Below are 25,052 nucleotides of genomic sequence, written 5' to 3' on the forward strand. Positions count from 1 at the left end.
AGACAGATAATTTATTTACTGCTTTGGATAATATTTAAACTTTTCTCTCTCTGTTACCATAGTTATTTCATAGATTCTTTTGAAATGGCACATTTCATAGGTTCTTTTGAAATGGCACATCTTCATAAACAATTTGTAAGCTTTATGTTGGTGACCTTGGAAATCAATCCTAGAGATTTGTGTTGTGGAGGGTACAGGCATACACATCCAATTTTTGAATTAGAGATTTTGCTGAGACCCAGGTCACATTCAGCAGCCACTTTTGTTTGTGCTGCTTCATTGCTTCCTGTAATGTATGGGTCAGCTTTGCTCCACTCATATTGGGCTACAACTCCCATCTTTAGCCATGCTTGGAATTATAGTTCAGTGCATCAGGAAGGTTCCTGGTTGGGAAGGCTGCTATAGCTTCTTCCAATACAGAAAGACAGGTATGCGGAAATGTGGATTAAGAAGATAAAATGTTTGATGACTTCTTAAAAAGATAACATATTTTACTAACAATAAGGGGAATGAGCAATCCCCACCATAAGTAGATAAAAGGAAATTCACTGTAATGCAGGCAGACCAGTTGCAGCAATCTCTGAACTTCTGCAGTCTCTTCTCTGGCTTGGAAGAGAAACATCCTTTTCTTTTATCATTGCTTCTTAAAGCATATTACTGTATTGTAATGAAGTGCTTACTTTAGCGTTTACAAATGAATAATAACACAGAAGCCTATCCACTGTAAATCGAGAAGCAAAACTCTGAAGATCATTCTGGATGAGAGAATGCTAACCTGTGTAAATTTAGACTGCTTAAAACCTTATTGAAGTTAATGGAATTTAATTGGCCTGACTAAAGGATCTAAGACTTCAGTTTTAAAATATTGCCCAAAAAGTCTTTTGCTTACATTTAAAAGGCGTATTATAATATGTCTTTCTTTAACTCCTATCAAGGTAACTATCTCAGTTCGAGCTTTCTGGTTTATTTTATGTTTTCATTTGCATATCATGGCATAATTCATGCCACTTAATGCTTCATATTTATATCTGTTTCATTCATCGTCCATCCTGTCTGTGCAGTGAGCTTCTTATGCTGCCCAGGGCAAAACGAGGAAGAAGTGCAGAGTGCCTACATACCACCAGGTAAATACAGGCATTTGGTAACTAAGATTGCTTATGGATAGTTCTGGTGTATGTGTTTGTTTTTCTTTTCTTTTACAAGCCATTTTGTTTCCTTCAGTCCTCTGCTGTAGCATGCTTACAGTTCAGCATAAGCAGCACTGCAGGTGAAATACTATGGTGTAGTAGTTTAATCACTTTAGCATTTTTGCTTGTATACAAGCTTCTGTGGACAGGACTCCAGGTAGCTGAATGCAGCCACATCTATACATATAGATTCCATTTATAGTCCTGTATCTTACAGTGGCTGAAAGTGTAAGGATTCTGTTATGGGTGAGTTTAATGTCTAGCAGTGAAACATTCGCACACACTGAAATTAAATAATTCAAGTAATGTTATTATTGGCCTTCCAATGAATGGCAGGATCATTATTTTATGTTGTGTTTATTTTCTCTTTTTTAATTTCTATTTTAATATTTGGCTTTATGTTTTTTACATACTAATCATTAAATTGCTAAATTGAATGCCTGTGTACTAAAAGTCTTTGTGAGCATGGGAGCTCCAGTGCATGCACATAACCAGCAAGGGCTTTCGCTCTTGTTTTAGCAGAAGGTACAAACTACCTGAAAGTAGTTAGTTCTGGCAGCAAATTCATGTAGGTTTACACAAGACTCTGTACTGGAGCATCTAGCCTCCAACTTCCTTTCAGCTTTAAAGAACTCCTTTAAATATGGCACAGACAGTTCAAGTACCCATGACGCGAGGGTTGTTTCATAAATAACAATCTTCTCCCCACCCCTCCCACAAAAATAGTCCATAACAAACCACTTTTGAAATGCAGGAGACTTTCAAAAAGCTGGTTTTTGATATGACACAGGTGCATTATAGTCAAAGGGTGGGAGGGGGGAAATCTTGCCTGACACACCTAAAGTGGCCCGTTGGATCTTAGCCAAGATATAAAGTACGATTTGGTGGAACAGCAAATGACATCCACACCCCTGTCCTATCAAGATGCTTTATTATGAGACTGGCCATGGACCAATTGCATTTTGGCTCCTAAGGCAGAAAAACTTATATGCACTTCTCCCTTACAGTTAATAAAAATAATAATCATGACCATCATCATCATCTCCAATTAGCTGCCTTAGGAAATTGCATCACTTTGCCTAATGTCAGCCCCAGAAACCAAATCATTTCCAGTCTGGAGAGACTAACATTGGAGCTATGCTATGACACAGCTGACTATGGCTGCTGCTTTACAACCTCTCTCTTTTTCAGTATAGATTCTATAGAATTTAAACATTACTAAAATGATCCTTGGTGTCCTTCTTAGCACTAAAAAAGACTGCTAATGCTTTTATCAACATTTTTGCTATATTATAAGTTTTCCATTAAGCACTTCTTCATCTGTTCTTGTCTATTTTTTTCCCTGCATGGATCTTTTCCCCTCCTAATTTTATGCCACATCCAAGAAATTCTGTTAGGCATTATAAAACACTACCGCCCAAGATGCCTTTATTAGAGAATGGCACTTACTGGAATATTTACAGGTAAGAAATCTGTTGATGCAAGATTAAAGGACTCGCATACCTATTTGGAAGATAGACATTCCAGGAAAATAAAATAGCTGAGATAATTCAGTCAATCTATATATAGCTTCTTATTGTCTTGGATAAGAAATCCTCTACCAAGCAGTACACCATAAATGCATTTTAATTACACTGTAACTCCATCAAAGTGTCATTATATTATCATCTCCAGTACAGCTTAGAGGCCCCATATTCAGCTCAGAAATGAAAGGAACTAGAGGCTTCACTCTACAAGGGTGCAAGCCATACTGAACACAGTGGGACTTCTAAATAAACATGTATAAGTTAATGTTGATATTCCAAATGTATGTCCAGAGTCAGTGATAATTAAACAGTATTAAACGTTCCATTATGTATTTATTTGCCATCACACATTATCTTTCTTTCTTTTTAGTGTGATTTGCCCTCTTTTTGAAATTTACATTTATTTCTTTTTATTGATTATTTTGCTTTGTGAAGCTCAACCCTGCCTGCATGTATTAAGGCCAAATCAGTGCTTAGTCAGGATATTTCACTTCTTCACAATTGCCTTAACTCACGAATACCAAGATTTACAGATGGACTATTGGTTAGGTAAGATTTTAGTTAAAGTATGTTTTTCAATGTCTGTTAGTTTAGTATAATAAATTTACCTCATTGTAAAGTATTTCTTTTACTTCAGAGCAATTGTATTTCATCATTTTGTGTTGAAAGACTTCTGGGAAGAAATAAAAGTTATAGAAAGATTGTTTGAGTATTTCTTTTTCCATTGTTTTCTTAAGTTGGTATCGGCCAATCTCTTTTTCCACTGTTAAGGTGCAATCTTGCCTATGAAAGCCAACTGGATTGACTTCATGGATCTAGATTGCAGCCTTAGATACCCTTGCTCCTTTATGCAATCAAATCCAACATTTTCTTTCTCCTTTATTTAAAAAGCAAAAACAAACCTTGGCATTTTTCATCCAGCTAGTTCCATTATATATTTATTAGACCATTGTGACTTAACATCTTGTGTAAAAGGAACATTACTTTATGATTTAATATCTAACATTGTATTCCTTTCTTTGTTTTCTTTTTGTTTGTCTTCTTCTTCTTCCATTGGATGCAATGCACTGGCACTAGTGAACTGCAGCCCTCGCTTGACAGGGCTAGGAGTGCTAGTACCACCTGCTTGAGGCCTGATTCTAGTTTGCATTCACCAGAACAAGAAAGGTATAAAATAAAGACTTCTCAATTTCTTGTCATCTGTGCTGGTGGTCTGTATCAGTTTGTTAGCTTTTTCATACCAGTCTTATATTCATATCCACCTGTATTACTCATATTGGCTTTGATATTGGTAGCCATGATTCGAGTTTATATCCATAAATATCATGCTTCCTGTAGGTTGATGCTTCTTATGACAGCTTCTGGCTTCTCCCATGTTTTCTCTCATTGTCTCTTTGTCTCTGTCTCACTTTCTTTCGAGTTCAAGCCAATGCCATTGTTTGCAAAAGTCCTCAGTATGCTGATAACATGTCGGTGTTAATTGAGATAGTTTTACTGAGCACCACTTCACTGTTTCTCCATCTGACAGAGTGGGCTCTGGGCCCTGAAATGCTTATGTAACAATAAATTTGTTTGTCTTTAAGGTGCCACACAACTCTCTTGTTTTTACTTGCTCGAAATGATATATAAATAATAGTTCTTAAGATCCCCCAAACATTACCTTTTCCTTGGAATCCCTGCCTGTTCTTTGGCTGGGACTTTGCTGATTTGCATTCTGGAATGGGAGTGGGGTGTGGCATCCTCTATCAAGTACTGATTGGCATAATCTAGTTGCTGCTAGATTAAACTCATAATTTGTCATTATGTTTCCCAGTTGCTTTTTTTTTTAAGGCTCACTGTGAAATGTTTGAACACATTCTTTTCCCAGCAGCCTTCCTAAAAGCAGTTTACAGAAACTTTGTAATGTTTGTACTTAAACACCATCAGCAGACTTATAGTTAGCTGCTATCATGATTTTATATGGAAATGGTCAATGTCTTGAATTTCCTAACATTTTCTTGAGTCTCTGAAGGTTAAGAGTTAGAACAGTGTATTTATGTATAAGGAAAGGTCTTAAAATGCATGATGTGCTTCTCCTGCTGAATCTCAGCCTTGCGAACTGCACAGATGGGAGACTGCCTGGAAACCATCCATAAACCAGGTTGGGGTTTTCTACATGATGTTTTTAACCCATCTCTTTACCAAGGCTTCTGCTTCCCATTTCTGAATAAAGATCAGCTCCTTTACACATGTTTTATACCAGGCTTTTCTTTTCTTTGCCTTTCTATATGGTCCATTGCATAATGACTAGGAAACACTGTGGCATAGAAGCAGAACAAATACGCTGGGGTTTCATGCCACCATTCATGTAAAATCCAACTTTCCTCAAATTAATAAAAACAAAACAAAACAAAACAAACAACAAAATAGTGGATGATGAAGCACTCGCAAACTACTGTGAGGGCAGACTCACACACAATAAATGTCTCCTGTAGAAAGGGTTAAAGAGCTGGGCTGTAAGTGTAATCCCACTTGCTATTTTTAGAAGAATGACAGTAGCAAGATGGCCAACAAAAGTACTGATACCTAGGTTGCTTCAGAGCAAAGAAAGGAATAGTATTGTTTTTGCTAAGAATGGACGTGCTATAATTAAATGCATGAGAAGGGAATTAGATTCTTGTAGTTGAAGTTATTAAAGACCCTGGAGCTTTGCTCTTTGAAGGTCTGTTTCACAATGTCAGCATCTACCAGAGCCACTGGCAAGAACCCAGTTGGTGTTTGAAACCAGGGCAACAGAATATTGATAATTCATCCACATCTATTTTGAGGCCTGAAAAATTACTTTTGTTTCTTACAGCAACTACAAAAGATATATTGGTATATCCAATCATATTGAAAACAGACATGTTGACTCATGGTTGCCATGAATGAATGCCAGTGTAGTGTAGCCTTCCTCAACATGATGACCACCAGATATTTGGGGTGACATCTCCTTTCAGTCCCAGCCAGCAGCAAGTTCAGTGAAGAGGGAACTTGGCCTCCAAAGCAGCTGAATGGTGCCATACTGCAGAAGGCTGATTTGGAGCTAGAACTATGAGCCAGGAATATTCTCTCCTCCCCTTAATTCACTTCTCAGCTGTGAAACCATGAGATAAGGGATTCCTTTTCACAAGCACTACTTGTTCTGGTGGCCTGGGAAGTGCAGGCTGAGGAAGAACCTGTAGCATTTGTCTTAGCTTTTCCTATGATGCTAGCCTCTAGATCAAAGACCCTCTCATGAGACTGGGGCATAAGAGTTTCCTGCAAGCATCGCTCTGCTTTTTGTGTCTCTTTGTCTCACATACCTCAGCAAGTGTCTCACAGACTTGTAATTTTGATGTGATCTGGAAAGGGCTGAACAGAGAGAAAGAGCATGTTTTGCTCTATATGCATGTGAAAGGAAATTAGAGATTAGCATGGCTAGCTTTAGTTTGCAGTTATTTGTGGTGAGTTGAGACTCAGTGACTCAGTTCAGACAACATGGTAAGCCATACTCTAGGGATGAAACAGGTTGAGTATGAGTTATGGAACTATGAGTTGTTGTTGAACTGTGGGTTATTCTGTTGTCTGAATCCTGCTGCACTAACAAGCCATAGCTTGTTAATTATAAATGCATGGTTTGCTGTTGGGCTGTGAATTAAAGCTGATTCATCACAGTTTGCCATCTTAGCTGGGTTGAGCAACATGACAACCCACTGTTCAACAACAACCCACACTCAACCCATACTGAGTGTGTATGACTTGAGTGTGGCTTACCATGTTGTCTAAACTCAGTATATAAAGAGCTGCTTTAGTGTGTCAGCTCAATGATGTCTATGGCTGGGCTTTACCACGCATGATTTTTCTAGGTTTCTCATTTAAGTTGGACCCAGTGGCAAACTCTTAAGCAACCTAAATGAGCTGTGGAAATTTGCCATAATAAAAGGGCAGATTTTGCCATAATATGGAAATTTGCCATAATAAAAGGGACTGTGTTCTCAATAAGACCTCCTGATCACTTATACCACTATACTGAGACTTAGGAAGCCCATCTAGAAATACCCTGGATGTACTTATAACATGAGGAAGAATAAACTAAATATGCCCTTCAATTGGCAAACATGGGGAAACACAGTATTGTTCAAAAGACAGCTGTAATGCCTGATCTCTAGGCCTAGTTATCAGAAGCCTCTGGTGTAATCAAACACCTCTGATAGAAGATATCATTCATGGCCCATTTCCCATAGAGGGAATGTTTTCACTTTTCTTGATATTAATTTTTTGAATGTGGCTGCAAGTTATTTAACTGCTGAGATGGATTCCTACCTAACTTGTAGACTTAGTTTAGATGCATACCCAGTCTACCTGGTGGCAGTCTTCTTGGAGAAGGAGTAGGCACACTCGACCTACATCCATTCCTCACATATTGTAACATGTGATGCAGGTAATCCACACAGAGCCCTGGCATGCAGATGTAGTGTTTCACTTTTAAAAAAATGCAGTGGGAGAGAAAGGATAATAGAAATCAGGATCTTGCACATATGGGTCATTCAACTGACTACTTGCTATCCCATGTAATGGCATGTGTGTGGTGTGCTCCTCCATGACTGGAGTGTAATCCTGTTCCTAGGGCCAAGTCCCATTGAATGACAGGAGTAGATGTATATGACACTGTGCTGTTCCCAGGTAAGCCACTGAACTGGGCCATAGTTATTTTGTTAGTCTCTTGCCACTGCCTGCACAATGATGTCTCTCTGTAAAGAAGATTGCAAAGAAGGGAGCTGCCTTGTTTGATGATATGTCTCCTTCAAAGCGACAGTACATAAACACATCTTTAAGAGTGGGGGAATTGTGCTGCAGGGTTTTTTCCAGGAAGTAGTTTGTATAATTCAAAACAGTTCTGCTTGCCTGATGAATAGAATTACATGAGCTGACAACAGCATTTGATATGTGTGCGATATATTTTGGAGGCAGCACTGGTCCTTAAACCATGTTCACTATTTGGCTTGACATTTGGCAAGTCGAATCAGCTGTTGTCATAGATCAGAGTGGTCCATAGCATCAGTGCAGATGCTTCAGCCTGGCTGCAAAATATTATATATAATTTTATTACAGTATTTAAATCCAAACTTCAAAGCTTTATTGGTCTGTATGAGTCTATGGCACAGAAACGGCACACAGTTTCCATTTAGCAAAGTTGTGTCCATATATTCCCATGTGGAATGATGGCTCTGGCAGGGAGCCTTGTCTTCCTGTTAAGGGCAGCCCATGAAAGGCCTCCATCTGTTACCTTATATGGCAATGGGTCACTGCAGATAACAGTCAGCATTTGGCTGAACACAGTGAACGGATGCTTTTACAACAAACAATGCGTAAATAAATGCATTGTTCCTGTTGCAGTAGGCATGGAAATCTAGATGACAGTGTATTAATTCTCTGTGGTAAGAAAGCTTCAGCATGAAGATTGGTTTTTAGAAATAATATTGGAAACTGTTAAAAGATAATTTAAATTCCCTTCAATTTTGTGAGCATCTGGGCAGTGTCAAAGAATACTATAAAAAAGCATCTTATAATTTTAATAAAAATAATAAAATAACATGAGCATAGCATAACCAAGGAAGCTGGCAAATACAGTAAGCAAACAGATCAAATCAACCATTTAAAATGTCTGGGAAAACAAAAAGAGTTTTCAGCTGGTTCCAGAAAGATTTCAATATCAGTGCCAGTCACACCTACATGAAAAGGGTATATTCGATAATTGGAATTCCGCAAGAGAGTAATTCCAACCCTTATCAACGCAAATGAGCCAGTGTTGTGTAGCAACTAAAGTGTTGGACTGATACTTGGGAAATCTGGGTTCTAATCACCTCTCAGCCATGAGGTTCACTGAGTGACTTTGGACCATATATAGATTCTATATAATCTACCTCACAAAATATAATGGAGAGGAAAACCTTGTAAGGCACTTTGGATTCCTTACAAGAGAGAGAAATGTGGGATATAAGCACAATATACTACTACTACTACTACTAATATAGTCAGGGTACCTGGAGAAGAGCCTGTCCTGGTGACCTTAACACAATGGTAGACAGAAAGTACCTTTCTAGATGTTTTGGCTTTCAACTCACAGCAGTTCTGATCACTGGTCATGTTAGCAGGGACTTCTGGGAGCTGAAGTACGAAACATTTGGAGTTCTGTCTTGTACCCTATCTTCTCAGGCACTGATCTTAAAGTTCAGTTGCTACAGATGTGCTTTCAGCTTCCCACCTTGTCAGGAGAAAGGGCACCACATCCTGCACTGGTGATGGACAAACTTTCCTCAACAAGTACAACTGGAAAATGGTAGATCATTTTTGAGAACTGAATCAGAACTAATGAGTGATCACACTGCCTTGCATTTGTTAACCACCCCTCAACTTTTCATCTACTTGGCTGTTCCAAGCCCTATATATGAATCACACCTTGGACAGGGCTAAGTAAACTCTCCAACACACACTCATGGCAGGGAGGCCAGCATAAAGTAGTGTGAGAATGAGATGTGCAGTCCCAGGGCATGTCTGACTAACCACTGGAAAGCTTCCACAGTCCAAATGATCTTACTTCTTGCAGACACCTTTTTGCACGGCCTTCCAAACCTTCCTTCTCTTCACTGTTTTCTTGATTTTTAGCATATGTTAAGCAAGCCTTAGTAGTCAGTTTGGATTCAATGCTCTTAGTATGAAAAGAAATGGGCATACAATATAATGGTTAAAATATAGTAGCTGATTCTCGTCTGCTTCCTTCACCCCTCAGTTTTTCTCAGAAACACTTGTGTGTGAGGTACAAGTTAGAGTATTTTGCTACAGTGCTAATAATCACTGCAATGGAGTTGAAAATAATGTTCCAGACTTAGACTGGACATACGGGGAGACTTGAAACTGAACATTCATTCTGCTGATTTCAATTTTACAATTTGAGCTATCAAAACACTTCTCTGGGAAATTATGTTTCATTCCTGATAGCATGTGCACATTAAAGGCAAGGTAAATTTGCTTTCCAAGTTATTGTGAACTTCAGAACAGCATTATTCTGCACTTTTTATCTTTGTATATAACATTATTAAGTAGCACCTGCACGGTAAATATAAGTGAGTCCCATCTTCATCTGAGGAAGCTTTTCTAATAATGTTGGGTTGGCTTCTAGAGCTATTCTACCCATTACATGACATCCAAGTCTGGTTTGCTGAGAAATGTACACTCAGTGGTGACCAAAAAAATCCAATCCTGACTCTCTAATGAGTGTACTGTATCAGGGATGTGTTTCTAGACATGTGCTGGTCTATTTTAGGTTTACTCTTTCAAAAACTTACGTAAGTGTGCATTGAAAAAAAACATAAATTGGCTTTGTTGCTTCCTGTTCTTGCACTTGTATCCCTTACCTGAATTCCAGAACTTGATGGCTTTACCTCAGAATATCCCAGATGTTCAAAAAAAGGGAATCAGTATTTTTCAATAAGTGATAGCAAAATTTATTCTAATTCTTTATGCTCTTTGTTGGTTATAATCTGCTTGTAACCTTGGTGACTATGTACTGGTGAGTCTAATGTGTACACCTGGCCCTCCTGGAAAAGACTGTTCCAAACCAAAGGGTACCCCAAAGCCTCATGGATTTTGTGGAACTACAGAAGCTGCACCTTGAACCTCTGTAGAGCAGCATCAGTTCCTGGGAATCACTTCCGCAATATGACTGCTCACATTGTGTAGATCTTTTTGATGGATCCAGAAATGGTTCCGTTGCCTTTACTGCATGTGATATACTGGAAACTTTTGTCTGAACATGACTTCTAACACTGGATGCAGTTTCTATAGCAGATGCATATGCTAGTTATGCATGGTGCTATGATTCATTATTTTTAGTCCAGTCTTCTAATCAACCAGAAAAACTAGTCTGTTGCATGCTGTTCTAAATTTTAATTCTGCACAGTATGTTTCACTTCATTAAAACATATTGTCTGAGATCATGTCTTCAAATGTTACAGTGCATGTTTGCAGTTAATTAAATTGTATTTACATTATTTTAAATGTTTATACAGGATATCAGCATATTAAGGGCTTTGGGTGCACTGGTGCCTCGATAGCAATTTGTTTTCTTTATCATTTGGCTTAGACAGAAATAGCAGCTACTCACTAACAGCCTTTAAAGATACCTAAGCTATTTTACTAATATGCTTCAGTGCTAATTCCCCCTGAAGTAGTTTGCTTGTACCCCATGTTAAAAAAGATTTTAATCCCATGAACTGAAAAGTACATCAAAAAGTACAACTGCGATTGCAAATAATTTGCTTAAAATGCTACACTGCTAACAGAGTATCATTATAATAGCATTAGTGTTTTGTTCTTTTTGACAACAGCTTATTCTAAGTCTAAAGCTTGTTGACAATCAAGATTCCACATATAAAAGGGGGAAATAGCTTGTCATAAACACACCCCTGAATACTTACTGATATATCCTAGAGCAGGGGAGCTGATCCTCTTTCAGCTTGAGAACTGAATTCCATTCCAGAGAATGTTTCAGGTGCTGAACTCCAGTGGGCAGGGCAGAAGACTGAGGAGTGGAGCCACAGTAGCAGCATATTTTAGCCTCAACTTCTTACTGCCAGTCACAAAGAGATGAATTTCAACCTCTTAGAATGGTGTGTGTGTGGTGGAGGGAGAATAGCACGTAGACAGGGAAACTACCAAGTATAACAATTGTGATTGGGGGAACTATGGTGGGAGCAGGAAAGGGAAGCAGAGCCTTCTGGAGAACTGCAGAAAGCCAGATTGGCCCCCCAGTTCAGCTAGATTTTTCTCTCTGCCCTATATGGAGGAACATACAGAGAAATGAAGGCAGTCAGTACAGTACTGGTTCTGACCAGCACTGGCATGTGCCTATTTTATTGTGTTCAACGGGTTTCCATCCTAGTCAGCATACTTAGCATTTGAATGTTAGATTCCAGTCCTTGCTGTGCCATGAATTTCTCTGAGTGACCTTGAATACACCACTGTCTTAGCCCTGCCTACCATACAAGGTCACTGAGATACTCATTAGAATTGCCCTCATTTTTTTTAAAAAAATGAGTTAAATAAATATCAAGGTTCCACACTTTGGGGTCAGGGAGAGAAACACACACACACACACACTAAATATAGTAAATAGACTTATGAAATATTAGCATATGATACAGCCACAATGTCCTCAGCAAAGCAAAATAAAACAAGACACTTCTAGGAAATGTTATGGAAGATTGTACTATTTGCCAGTATTCTGTTGTCAAGCTACATCTTTTGAAAATTATTTTGGAAACAACTGACCCAGACTGTATTAGCCCTGGCTATTTTACATGACAAAAACTGGCAATGGTGGGGTGCATCTCATTAGCCATGGAATTCCGCTGCTTGTAATGGCAGATTGTGTGCTTCGTTCTCCTTACGAACTCCCCATGTGAATGCCACCGTAAGCACCATAAACCTGTTGACCATGTGAACAGGAGCAAAGGAGCAAGAAGTTCAGCAGTCTCCACAATGACAGCAGCCATGCTGCCTTCTGACTGCAAACCCCTGTGCCTGAAGGTTGCACTCATCCTGCCCCAGTGAAATTTCTGTTTATTGGTTCCTGCATTTGCTATGCAAGGAACAATAAGCACACAAACTTTCTAAACACTGGGGTTTATTTAAAAAAATCGTAGGGGAAGGAAAGTGAAAAAAGAGGCTTCAGTGCCCCAGAGCCAATGTCACAAACACTGTAATTAATGCAACTTATGTCTACTTATAATCAGCCTATTTAAGTCTCAGTTCTGATATCTCCTGATTGCCACCAATCAGGGGTGGGGTATCTGTAATTACCAATGACACAGATAGGAAAATAGGTTGTATACAAGAAGAAGAGTGCAAGACGCTTAAGTGAGGAGGCTGAGACAATGTAAGGATTGCAGAAATTATTTACCGAGACATATCTGCTGAGACAAATAGAGAGGAAAGAACAGTTTACTGGTAATAGAGGGGAATCCTCTAAAGCCCAGAAAAATAGCAGATGTTGGTCAGACTGGAAATAATCATGGAGAAGAAGCATTGTGTAAGGGAATAGTGTAAGCTTGCTGTAACTTGTGTAAAGGGTCTCATCAGAAAGAGAGCTCTGATAAGCCCCTGGAGAACTGCTTTTAGTCACGATGGGCAAGGCAGTCGAAACCAACATTCTTCAGCCTGGTGTACTACAGGTGATTTAGACCAGCCTTCCAGGCATTTTTGGACTGCAACTCCCAGAATTCCCAGTCAATGACCCTGCTGGATGGGAATTCTGGGAGTTGCAGTCAAAATGTCTCTGAACACCACCAGGTTGGGGAAGGCTGATTTAGACTACAGTTCTCATCATCCTCAGTCATCATGGGCAATGATTACAGATGCTGAGTGCCTAGTCTAAAACATTTGGAATGTACTAGGTTAGAGGTGGGCTTGTTTGGATGAACCATGTGAAACTCAGAATAAGAGGTAACTGCTTGTGCACTATGGCCATAGGCTCTGGAGAACATTTACTATTTAGGAGCTATATTCTGTATTTAGCAATGTAACATGGTGCTAAAATGTCACACCAAGATGTTATTCAGGCTTATTCAGCTGACTAATTTTTAAAAAAGAGTGTGGGGAGAGGGATCCTGCAGCTAATCAAAGATTTAAAGAGCACCCTTTCAAATTTGAACCAAAACAAATTGAAAGTTCAGAAAGAATTCATGCTGGACTTTAAAATGCATTGATTTTTGATACACGGAAGCAATCATTCTCATTGCTAGTTACCTCGGTTGTTTCCTGATTCTAAGAAACTTGAATGTATCACCTTATAAAGCACAATAGTGCTTCAGTGCATGTATATCAGCAAAGGAAATCCAAATTTTAAAAAATTAGCAAAAGTGAACATTGGCTTTTTGCGGTACTTTTCAGTTCCTTCACCACAAGAAAAAAAAACTAATGTTTATAACCTTACACTAAATGTTCTGTTTTCTTCCTATTTTGTTGGGTGACCAAACAGAGATAGATGGTCCCCTTCACTAGATAGGAGACGACCCACTAGTCCCCGGATTCATATCCAGCATGCATCTTCGGAGGATGACAGGTACTACCTAGCTCCTCCTAACTGAGAAGAGACTTGATGAATCTTAAGCACATTTTGAAAGGCATGTATTTAAACTTTCATTTTCAGGAATTCCTTTTGATGATTACGAAATGATTATAAAGCACCTGTGATGTTTGCACAGTGAGACTGACCACTGGGCAGAGAGAGGCGGAGTATATAGGTGTCCCTTCCGCATATCCACCTATATTAAAGTATATCAAGAAGGAGAGGCGTTGCAAGACATTGGGATCTCCAGCTGATAGGATCATTAAACTTACAGCAGCCCTAGAGACTTGGAGGCTGGAGCTGAGACAAGGCGCTATTTGGGTTCTGTGATGCAGCAAAAGTTTTCTCCTTTATGTTTGGTCTTGGCAGTAACAAGGAATCTATATAGCATAACGCCTCCCTTTTACTCTGCCACAAGAGGATGACTACTTGGATACTGACTTAAATTTGGTGCTTTATAATGTGTTTACAGCTGCAAAGTGAAATATGCTTTCTAGAGAGTAAGCCCTGCTTTCTGGAGAGCAAGCCTTGTGAAGTAAGCCTTGCACAAGATGTGTAATTCACCCTGTTTCTTTTCAGAGCACCTACTGCAAGTCACAATGCAGGAGAGTAAAGTAGGCTTCAACTCAGTAACTCATTGGGCTTAAACCTAACATCAAACCGGATTATGGCCTGTATTGTGTCCTTACAGGCAACTTTTGAAATAATACAAGTAGTTCAGTACATGACTGACACATGTCATGTCATTAAATATTTAATCTTCCTGGAGGCAGGCTTTCTATACAAGTAGGGTTCACTAAAAAAAGAAAGAAAGAAAGAAAGAAAGAAAGAAAGAAAGAAAGAAAGAAAAAACAGTGCTTTAAATTTCTCTTTATATGCTGATTGACCAGATGTGATATATGTACACATCTTTGATTTGCCTTTTTTGTTGCTTTATTTTGGTTTTGTTATTTGAAACTTGGTGCCATATTGTTCCTGATTACAAACGTCATATATGCTCTAATATGTCTAATTCTTTACCCTGAAACACATGTATTAATTGAGCAGCTGAATTATAAGTTAAGCATCTAGGATTTCTGAACTTCTGGATCTCTGCATGGTCTGTTCCACATCTCGATGGGATTCCTATTCATTTCAATCCAAATATTATAAGAGCTTGCAATCATATAATTTGATAAAAATGCATATTTCAAAAAGAGTGACAGAGATACATCCATATTTCAAACCTGCTAATGATTTGTTTTGAAGCAAGCCATTTCAAGAGAGGCAGAAGAAACTTTTATATTTACCTGAGATTAAAAGAGGAGCAAGACATTTGAAAGACAAAAAAAGTGTGGGAATTGGGGGAAGTAATAAGGTTGTGCTGGCGTACGTCACTGCTTGTGCCACTTCACTAGTGCTGGCTAAGGGAACTATGTTATTAAATACATATCTGAATTTCCCCTTCACTCTTTGAGTGTTTGAGATGATTTACAACAAGAACATCACATAAAACAATAATCCTACCCCCCCCCCACTCAATCCCTATAATATGGGATTTTCTATATTGCAGTGAGTGGAGAACTTTCTAAAACCCAAGAGCAGCATGTTGGTTAAACCTGAACAGAAATGGATAGTTTTTACCAACCATCTAAAATGTGTTGTGTGTCAGTGTGGTGTGTGGCTGGCTGGGCACCTGCCATGGTACCACAGCCCAGTGGGGGCCCACTGACAAGAGCCCCATGGTGTTGCTCCTCCTCTCCACTGTTGCAGCCTGCTTATTCACCGGGCTCTTGCTCTGACCCAAAGGATAGTAGAGAAATGGAGGAGTGACAAGGGTCACTCTTCACTTGCTTACTGGCTCCCTGTCTAACAAGTGCATGAGTGGTACTGATGATGTGAAAGATACACAGCAATGGCGGCCAGCAGCCATGATGGTGAGAAGGTAGACTTACTAAAGAAAGCTGTCATTGTTGAAGAGCCCTTAAACTCTGGGGCTCATACTGCTCACAACACTAAAGTTATCTCAAAGGGCAAGTTATGTTCTCATGAACAATTCAAAGAGTAAACTTTAAAAAGCCAAGTTTTTGTGGTTCACTGCAACTGAAACATTATTTGTTCATTTAGTTTATTAGTCCCCCCAACAAAAGATAAAAACAAACATAAAATCCCAGCTTGACTTACAAATATAAAATAAAAGCAGCACAATAAAACAATCATTTAAAAAGCAAAGGGTAAAATCATTATAGAAATGTTTTCTGCTGTCCCCTGATGTGGTTTTTGCTGCTACTCGCTGCTGAATTTGGTTTCTGTTTTCTTTTTGTAATGCATTTGTAAGGGGGAAAAAGTGTAGCTCCATGGAGTGCTTCAAGAGCCTCAATTACGTGTAACTTGCTTGCAAACTTAATTTGACTCTTGCATTGCAATGTTATTGCTACCAAACACTAAAACAGTTAAATTTAGCTTGCAAATGAGCTAGAATTTATAGTGCTACAGATGCCATTTTCCCTTCCTTAAAAATAATAATATATTGTTTGTACCACCACTGCTGGAGTGCTGGGCTGGGAATAAAAAGGCTTGGCATTATACAGAGAATGAAAAGGCTTGGCACTGAAAAGACTTTAATTCAAATAGGTGCCAGGTGGAGCTCTCTGCAGAGCATATTCTTCCCTGGGGGAGGGGTGCCGTCACTGAATGTATTTCTGTCTTCAGCCTGTATGAACGTTTCATTTTGTTGTTATTGCTATGTCACCAGGGGTTTTTGCTTGTTCTTTGTAAGGCGTCTCTTTTTGGACCACTGAAAAGGCGATATCAAAAATGTTGCATGAATGTACAACTGAATATTCTTGAGTCATATGAATATCTTGACTGCATGGATCCATCTTCACTGCATGTGACCATCTCTCTGTTTCTATCTGTTTCTGTCCATTCTGTTCAACTTTCACTTCCATGTTTCCAAATCTTATGAAGAACAACACCGCTGGATTCTTGCGTTCCAAAACAAGACAGTTTAAACTTCCTAAGTGCTAATCCGGAAGAAACACTGAGGTATCCTTGCTAAGTTGTCTAAAAGATCAAAAGCGTGCATAAAAAGGGTGGGTAGATGTCAGGGTTGTGAGTTCTACTTGGTTGGTTGGTTTTACTAGAAATTCCAAGATCCGTCAACCAGAGCCCCTGGATAAGGATTTGTTCATGCTTGTGTGTGTGTGTGTGTGTGTGTGTGTGTGTGTGAGAGAGAGAGAGAGAGAGAGAGAGAGAGAGAGAGAGAGAGAGAGAGAGAGAGAGAGCATATTCTAAGGTCTGGAATAGTTTTTCATTTCAGTTCCAGAACTGAATTGAACCAAGCTTATACAAAAGTCCATTTCTGGTCAGCCCAAACAGTTTAAGTTAGGTGGGAAAACTCATTTTGTTGTTCAACAATTAAGAATCAGATATTGCCCATCAGCTGCAAATCACTCAGCAGATCTTGATCTACCTTCTATGCACTGTGGCAAAAATAGCAAGCAGTGATATAAGAAATTACTTCCTAGCTCAACATCATGCCTCTTATTCAGCTTCATTATCTGTTCCTTTTTCGGAATGTGTATTAATAGGTTTTCAGTCATTAATTAATCCTGTAAGGCTACAGTTGTACTTGGGCTCCAGTGGGGCATTGGGGTTTGGACATCTGCTCTTTAATTTAAGGGATGACATGGACCAGCAGCAGCATCTTGGTAGAACATACATAATGCATGAAGCCCCTGCTAAAACAACTGCTTCTCAGTTACCTGTAGTCAGGCATTATTATAATAATTTAAATGATTACGTTACTAATAAATATCACCACACCTTTAAAGGAAGGCATCATAGATAAAAGGTTGTCAGGAGATAAATAAAATAAAATTCTTTCAGACTGAAAATGAGAAAACCAGGGTTTTGGGCTGATGGCTTGCAAACCATGGCAAACCTACCCCCATCTCCAAATGTGGATTGCCCCCCGCCACTGAGGCAAGGCTGCTCCTGGAGTGTTCCTCCCTCTGCTTGCATGGCTTCTTTAGTTCTGACTCACAGACTCTCAACTCGGCTTCGTAGTCTCACGTTTGGGGTTCTTCCTGACTGTTGTCTCCTCAGGCTCCCCAGCTGCTAACAGAGACATCTCAAGCCACTCACTATCTCTGTGGAAACTTTCAAGAGTCATCAACCGAATGTTCAGTTATTCCACAGTCAGACAGAACCCATTTCAACCCTGCCTTCCCATATAAACATAAAGAACCTAGCTTCATTTTCACCTCCTCATGGTACCACAAACTGCCAATTTGCCAGCATTTACAATATCAGTTCCCTCAGGCACCCTGACGTGTCAGTCCATCAGGTGACATCCAGGCCCTCTGTGTAAGACCTAATAGCTGAGTTCCAGGGAACACAAGATGCTGGATTACAGTAAACTTGAGGTACTGGCCCTGGAAACTGGGTAAAAAGACCTGGATCAAGTCTGCAAGAGATGATATTTTGTTCTGCTAGCACAGTATCTTACTAGTATAATTATAGCGTAGGCATTCCCACCATGGAATAACAGAAATGTAATATATATGACATATATCAATTGCAAAGAATCCTTTCTCTGACTGATGAATGTAATATATATTGCATAGTACACGCATGTGCCCACACACACACACACACACACACACACACACACACACAGAGATAGAGACATTCGCACATTATATTTTTAAATCCAAAGTTATCAATAATCATTTTCTCCTTTATTTCTCCATACATGTAATAAATGACTAAATCAAGTTATTTAAAAACAAATCTGAATATTTTGATGTATTGGTTTATGTGAATAGAAATCAATAAATATCCATTGTTTTACAAATGTATCCCTTATTTGTTTTCTTGCAGCAGTTCTTTTATAATACATTAATTTTGCCATCATAGCAAAGTACCACATTTTTCCTGCTATTCATCCCTAGCAGCTGTTTCTTGTCCTCTCCATTTTTTTTGCATACAGTATTCTTGCTAGAGCCAAAATATAATCTGCTAATTGCTTATCTTGTTGAATAACAAATCCATCCATAAAATTAAGATGAAGCATGGATTCTAATGAAATTGTATAACCTAATCTTTTCTCCATATTTTTCTTCATCATTCTCTAGTGGCTTTTGCTAAAGAATATCTCCAACATAAATGATAAAAACTTCAATTTTTTTGACATTTTCAACAATTAAGTGGCAATTCTTGTTTATTTTATGTATTTTGGCTACTGTTGTGAACTGAGAGATGATATTATTACTCTCGGGCTATGCCAAGAGTACTCTTGAGATGGAGATTTAACCTTAGTATCTAACCTGTAACAGTATTAACATACTTGCATTTTGATTCTCATAGCCAAATTCTCAAGCTGATTCCAGTCACAGTATAGAGGAAGATTATACTTCTTTGATACAATTAATTGCTCAAAACTGTTACAAGCTGTCACAACCTTGATATATTTCATACATCTGTTGATGGTTGGTTGTAGGCATGAGTTCTTTTGAATATAAAGAAAATGAAATAACATAGCTTGATTTCACTTAATTTGTTCTCAGTATCGATAACGCTGAAGCTTTGACAAAATAATTCTGATATTTTTCTGTGTGCCCAGTTAGGAACCTGGGGGGGGGGGTCAAAGAAACAAATCACTCACATGTCTGAAAAAAAAAAAACTAGTTAACTCAACAAAATTTGACTTCTGATGATTACCAACAGCCAACTTCTGGTAACTCTTCCATTTTCCCACCCCATCTGGTGATTCCGGAAATCGTGATGCTGGGCTTAGTTTTGTAAAGTCCAGCTTTGTAAAATGTGTTACCATTTTTTATTTATTGAGCAGTGCCAAAAAGCTTTTGTACATGCTCAGATAAAATATTGCTGTACTAATTAACTTGTGATGCTAAAATGCAATCTGTAACACATAGTGTCACAGTTGATCAGAATTATTAGACCTTCAAAACACAAAAGATGTCTCAGAAACAAAAGCAGCAGAGGACAATTTGTTTAGCTTAATGAATTATCTTAGGTCCAACATTTACAATTAATTTACAGGCCTGTATTCTCTGGTACATTTTTCAAGAAAGTACTTACATAGCGGAGCCTTCCCTAAACAGGTGTCTTCCAGATGTATTGGAATATGCCAGTTGGCAATGATGTGTGATGCAGTCCAACACATCTGGAGGGCACTAACTATACTATATGATAGTGCTCAAAATGAATATTGAAAAGTCCTGGTATAACCTTCAATTTAATTTTGGTTTAGAAATGATGAAAACCCAACTTAAGAAATCTATAGTTCTCAAATCTTTTTAGATTATTTAGAACAAAGTTGGACTGTGTTATTTATTTAAAACATTTATATGCCACCTAGATGGCTAACGTGTCTCTTGTGTTGGGTATAAAAGTTATATATATATAATGTTAACTCAGAAGTTACCAGATTCTTATTGCTAGACATTATCTCTAATTAGTAGTAAAATATATTCAGTGTATAATGAATTCTATAGCTGCTGAAGAGTTAGAAATGAGTGGATCTTAAAGTGCTGCAAATAGCCATATCAAAGAGATGGGTCATTTTTTTCTTTGTTCTTCTTGTTATTTAAGTCTTCAATGCATTGCATGTTGAGAGGTGGAAAGTATTTTGTTCAAAGCCCATATACACTAGCCATTCATGAAATGCAGTTTTCACACGTTCATCTGCCAGCCACTTTGCTTGCACTTTTGATCAAGTTTTTGATCAAAATCTTTGAATCATTTTTATATATTTCCAGGATTGTTTGCTTTCCTTCCTTTTTTTCATTTCTGCCATCTCATTTCACAGGCATTCCAGAAAGGTGGAAAGATATAGCACCCAAAAACAGACTAGGAAAGGCCCTGCATCGGAAACAGAAAGGTAGGACTGATATTACACTACACAACCATCATTCACCATGATTGGTTCCATGGTATTATTTGAAGTGTACACATGCCATGACTTTAAATGTTAATAGTTCGGCAAAAACAACAGTTTTCTGCCACACATTGTTTGAAAAGAGATTACCAGGGGTAGCAAAGGATAAATATTGAAGAATGACATGTATTGCATCTCCTGCATGGCAGCAGTGCATGGCATTCCTGATCCTGGGATTTTTTTGCACTCATAAAACTTTACATGCTAGTTTTAGAAAGTAACAATACAGTTATGAGGGAAACAATTTACGTAAAACTAGGAAACGTCATAAGAATGGGTTCTATCATTTTGTACTCATGCCAAGACCTATAAGCCGTTATATAAAATTTCCTTTCATTCTCCACATGCTATATTGCTATATGGTTTCTGCCTCCTCCTCTTCCTTTTCATAAAAGAATGGGAAATGGCATATGCTTCTGTAACTGAGGGTTTTTATTGCCTTGATTCAGACATCTGTGAGCAATCAGGTGTGCACAGGGATCTTTCAAATGTATAGGGATCACCTATTTGTTTCAGCTGAAGGAGCTAGTAGATGAAAAGGAATGCCCCTGTAGATCTATTCTGCTATTAATATTGTGAGGGATTTTAACTTGGACAGCCAGGTTCATCATTTGACTGCAAAAAGACAGAGAGCTGCCAGCAAGTCAACCAGAAAAGCTTGTACAGAGGCAAGGAAGAGCAGCCCATGTCTGAGAAGAGAGCAGCCCCACAAGCTAAGAATCTAAATGTTTTATACTTTCAAGAGCACAGTCATCAAACATTGGTCATCTTGACCAATTCCCATCTGTGCCTTAACCCCACCTTCTGGCCATTGTTAGCCTCTTTGAGCGGGACATTTTGTTCAACCACATTCTGTGCTTATCTTGACTTACCATAGGCAGACAATTAGACACCAGAAGTTATCTTTCCAGTATGTGTCCAGTAATTTTCACACTAGCAAAGTGTAATTACAGACAGCAATACTGTCTCAGCTGAACAGTTAAAGTTACACTGAGAACATCATATTCATATGCTGCATGCAATTGCAATTTTCTGTCTGTCAGTATAAAAGAAAAAACCATTCTGATGTCAGAGTTTATTACATCACCGGTCAGAGTGTTACTTTTTGAGATATGAAGCTTATAGCAACAACATGTGATTGAACCTTTCTGGATTCTTAGACCTGTTTAGTGGTACATTAAGAGGACATCTTTCAGTTAGGTGAATTTTGAATATTAAGGGTTTTTTCTGTTCAAGTCTGTAGTTTTTTCTCTAAAACAACCTAGTATTAATGGTTTCATGGTGTTTTTAATGAATTCCCTGTTCTTGTTCATTTGTTGTCTTTCCATGTAAATTCCATATGCAAAGTGAAAGTTACTCCCATCCGTGTCCATAGTGCTCATTTTCCATTTTTAAGCAAAAACAACAACCTTAAAAACTTTTTTTCCTGTCTCCCATTCTGTTTGGCTGTGGTTGCAGTCCACAACATGCTTATTAACGAGTGAACCACATTGACAACACTGGAACTTACCAAGTAGACATGCATCAGTTCCTTCATTTCCTGCTTGAAATGTCCCTCTCTACGTATCCTGTCTGTTTAGACCAGGGGTCTCAAACTCAACTTCCCCGGGGGCCGCTGGAAGGAGAGTCTGGGTGAGGCTGAGCTGCATCAAGTATTCCGCCACCGCGGGGGTGGTGGGCCGCTCATCCCTCGGCCAGGCCGGGTGCCGCTGGCGCTTTGAAGGCCGCAGGGCCCCTCCCCTGTGCCCCGCCCGTCCCCGCAATTGGCCCGCGGGCTGCGAGCTTGAGACCCCTGGTTTAGACTGAAAGTATGCGTAGGGCTTATGTCAAGATGCTTGCTCAATGTTATTGCTGCTGTGGTTATTGTTATTGTTGCTAATTCAAGCAGCAGCAGTTCTATTATTATTTAAGAGTTTGAAGGGGTGAATCAAGAGCCTACTTGGGCCAGATTTGAAGTAAGAGTCCATTGGGATCCCAAGGTCAGATATCACTGAGCAGAATCCAGGAAGCCACATTCCTCCTTTAGGAAGTCATAGCAAAGCTACCATGAGCATGTTCTCAGACTATGCAGATCAGTGGGAGTGGTAATAGATGTGAAATGCTTAATACTGGAATAGGGCCTGCTGCTGGCATTCACTAAAGCAAGTGACTGTGTCACTCACTGTGACCAGGTTGAAATGTCCCAGTGATTTATGGTTGAGCATGGTGAGAATTAACTACAGCAAACTTCAGGCTCCCTGCTCCATAACCCCCTCTCCTAGGGCAACTCTGAGGGAGGGCAAATGGAATTTGTCACTTCTGGGCTTATTTAACAATGGCTAGCTGTGGTTTCATTGATACAAGCCAGCTTATACCTTGTTGTCACACTAAATTATGGCTTAGTCACTAAGCAGTAGTGTAATGTTCAGGCAGGCCTTCATCTAGTCTAGGAGTGGGTATTTTGTGGCCCTGCGATATTTTCTTCCACAAGTCCCCTCAGCCCTAAGGAGCAAAGCCAGTAATGGTAGGCTACAAATTCTACAAGTTGCCCTTCTCTTATTTAAATTAACTTCAAAGATAGTATTTACAAATTAAGATGATCAAAGACTATTAGCATAGCTGTGAATTTAACAACCAAACAAATGGTTATTTAAAGTGCTGCTCAACATGTTTTTCCCCTGTGTAAAGCACAGTTTTAAGGATGTGTGATTCATTGGTAGAGCACTTTCCTCACATGGTGAAGTTTCCAAAATCAATCACCACCTCAAGTTAGGACTAGGGAAAGATGCCTTCCTGCAACCCCAGTGGGTGAGCTAGATGGGCCAATGATCTGACTCAGCTTCCAATAAGGGATATTCATATGTTGCTTATCTATCTCTTTTTTGGCTATGACGATTGTGTCAGGTAGGCCCTATTAGAGATATACAAGGAGCCTATTCCTGAATCCCCTCCCTTTTTAATGAAACCTCTAGCTCTTCCATTTTTGGATATCTATGAGGAACTGTACAAGTTGTATTCTACCCAACTGTGCTTCAGGGGAAACTGCATGCTAAATTTGTAGTTGGCGCCTATCCTGAATCATTCAACTGGTCAAGGTTATTCTAATATGCCCTTTTCATAACACTCTTTTGCCCACCTCCTTGTTACATGCCTTTTCATGTCAGCAACAATGAGAGGGAATGAGAAAGAAGGGAATGATATCCTTATTATTCTTGGTGTGAAAGCAAAACTAGGACTGAAGAGGGCATAATGGTCATGCTGAACCCCAGAACTTTTCACTGAAGGTGAGCACAGGCCTAAAGGACTGAGGGGCGGAGTTGCCACTGCCATTATGCAGGTGGCCAGTACTGGAGGTAGGGAGTAGTGGGGACATGTTGGAAGACAGAGCTGTGTGTGCTCAGAGGCATTATCTCCAAGCAACCTTGAGCTCTCTTACTTCTCAGTAAGCAAACTGTCATTAAGGAGGATGCAGGCACATTTAATCCCCAAATAAGTCCTGTTCTCTGTGCCAAGACTGTCTATAATCCTATATAGAGATCCTTTCTGTCACTATAGAGCAGGGGAAGGCAACTTTTTGCCCTCCAGAAGTTTTGGCCTACAGTTCCCATAATCCCTTAACATTGGCTATACACGCTCTGGTTGATAACAGCTGCAGACCAAAAATCTTGCTGCCCATCCCTACTATAACAGAACAAGACACATGGAATTGGAGGATACTTTATTTTTGGCTTCCAGAATTAGATTTGCAGGTTGAGAGAACTTTCACATTTCCGCAATAAAGACTTCTATCCTGCACCCATTTGCCTTGTAGTAAGCTTCATAAACCTCAGTGGTTCTTACGTGTGAGCAGATATGCATGGACTTGCAGTGTAATACATTGCTTAATAGCAGTGCCTCTTCTTTCATTCCTAAGACCTGTATGCAGCATTTTCACTCACCAGCAAGAGCTCTTCCCAGGCAGAATTCAGCTCTGAAGTCAGTGGGAGAGGGTGTGTAGGGGAGCAATACTCAATATGTCCTTTCTACTTGTAGACCCTCATGCTACTTCCAGTGCTGTTCCAGAGGGTGTCCAAGAGATATGGGATTTCAGGGAGACAGGGAAAGACAGCCTCCTTATTCCACTTGGTCCCCTTCATCCATGCGAGGCAGATCTTGGATCCAACCCAGTGTTTTGAATCCTGTTCCAGGCACTGTCTCAGTCTTGTTCCTGCCAATTACTCTTGAGACAAGAATATGCATTCAATACATGAGTTAGGCTAATAATACAGTTATAAGCAAGTCAGTCC

General features: G+C 39.2%; 1 protein-coding gene across 18 annotated transcripts in view; it reads left to right on the forward strand.

The window, feature by feature from the left end:
- The window catches only part of RIMS1 (regulating synaptic membrane exocytosis 1), a 146,135-nt gene that overhangs the window by 25,336 nt on the left and 95,747 nt on the right, over positions 1–25,052 (forward strand). For 5 of the 18 annotated variants that reach the window (XM_044421661.1, XM_044421662.1, XM_044421658.1 and 2 more), the window contains 2 exons: positions 1,062–1,124; positions 3,791–3,880. The exons of 2 other annotated variants lie outside the window; for them this stretch is intronic. In XM_044421661.1, the coding sequence (XP_044277596.1) occupies positions 1,062–1,124; positions 3,791–3,880 (153 nt within the window). Of the gene's footprint in view, positions 1–1,061; positions 1,125–2,572; positions 2,651–3,790; positions 3,881–13,751; positions 13,836–20,658; positions 20,731–25,052 lie in introns of all 18 variants that reach the window. 11 more of the 18 variants (XM_044421656.1, XM_044421668.1, XM_044421664.1 and 8 more) reach the window with 6 other exon arrangements.

Source organism: Varanus komodoensis, unplaced genomic scaffold (genome assembly GCF_004798865.1).
Source record: "Varanus komodoensis strain SLA01 unplaced genomic scaffold, ASM479886v1 scaffold12, whole genome shotgun sequence".
Lineage (NCBI taxonomy): Eukaryota > Metazoa > Chordata > Lepidosauria > Squamata > Varanidae > Varanus > Varanus komodoensis.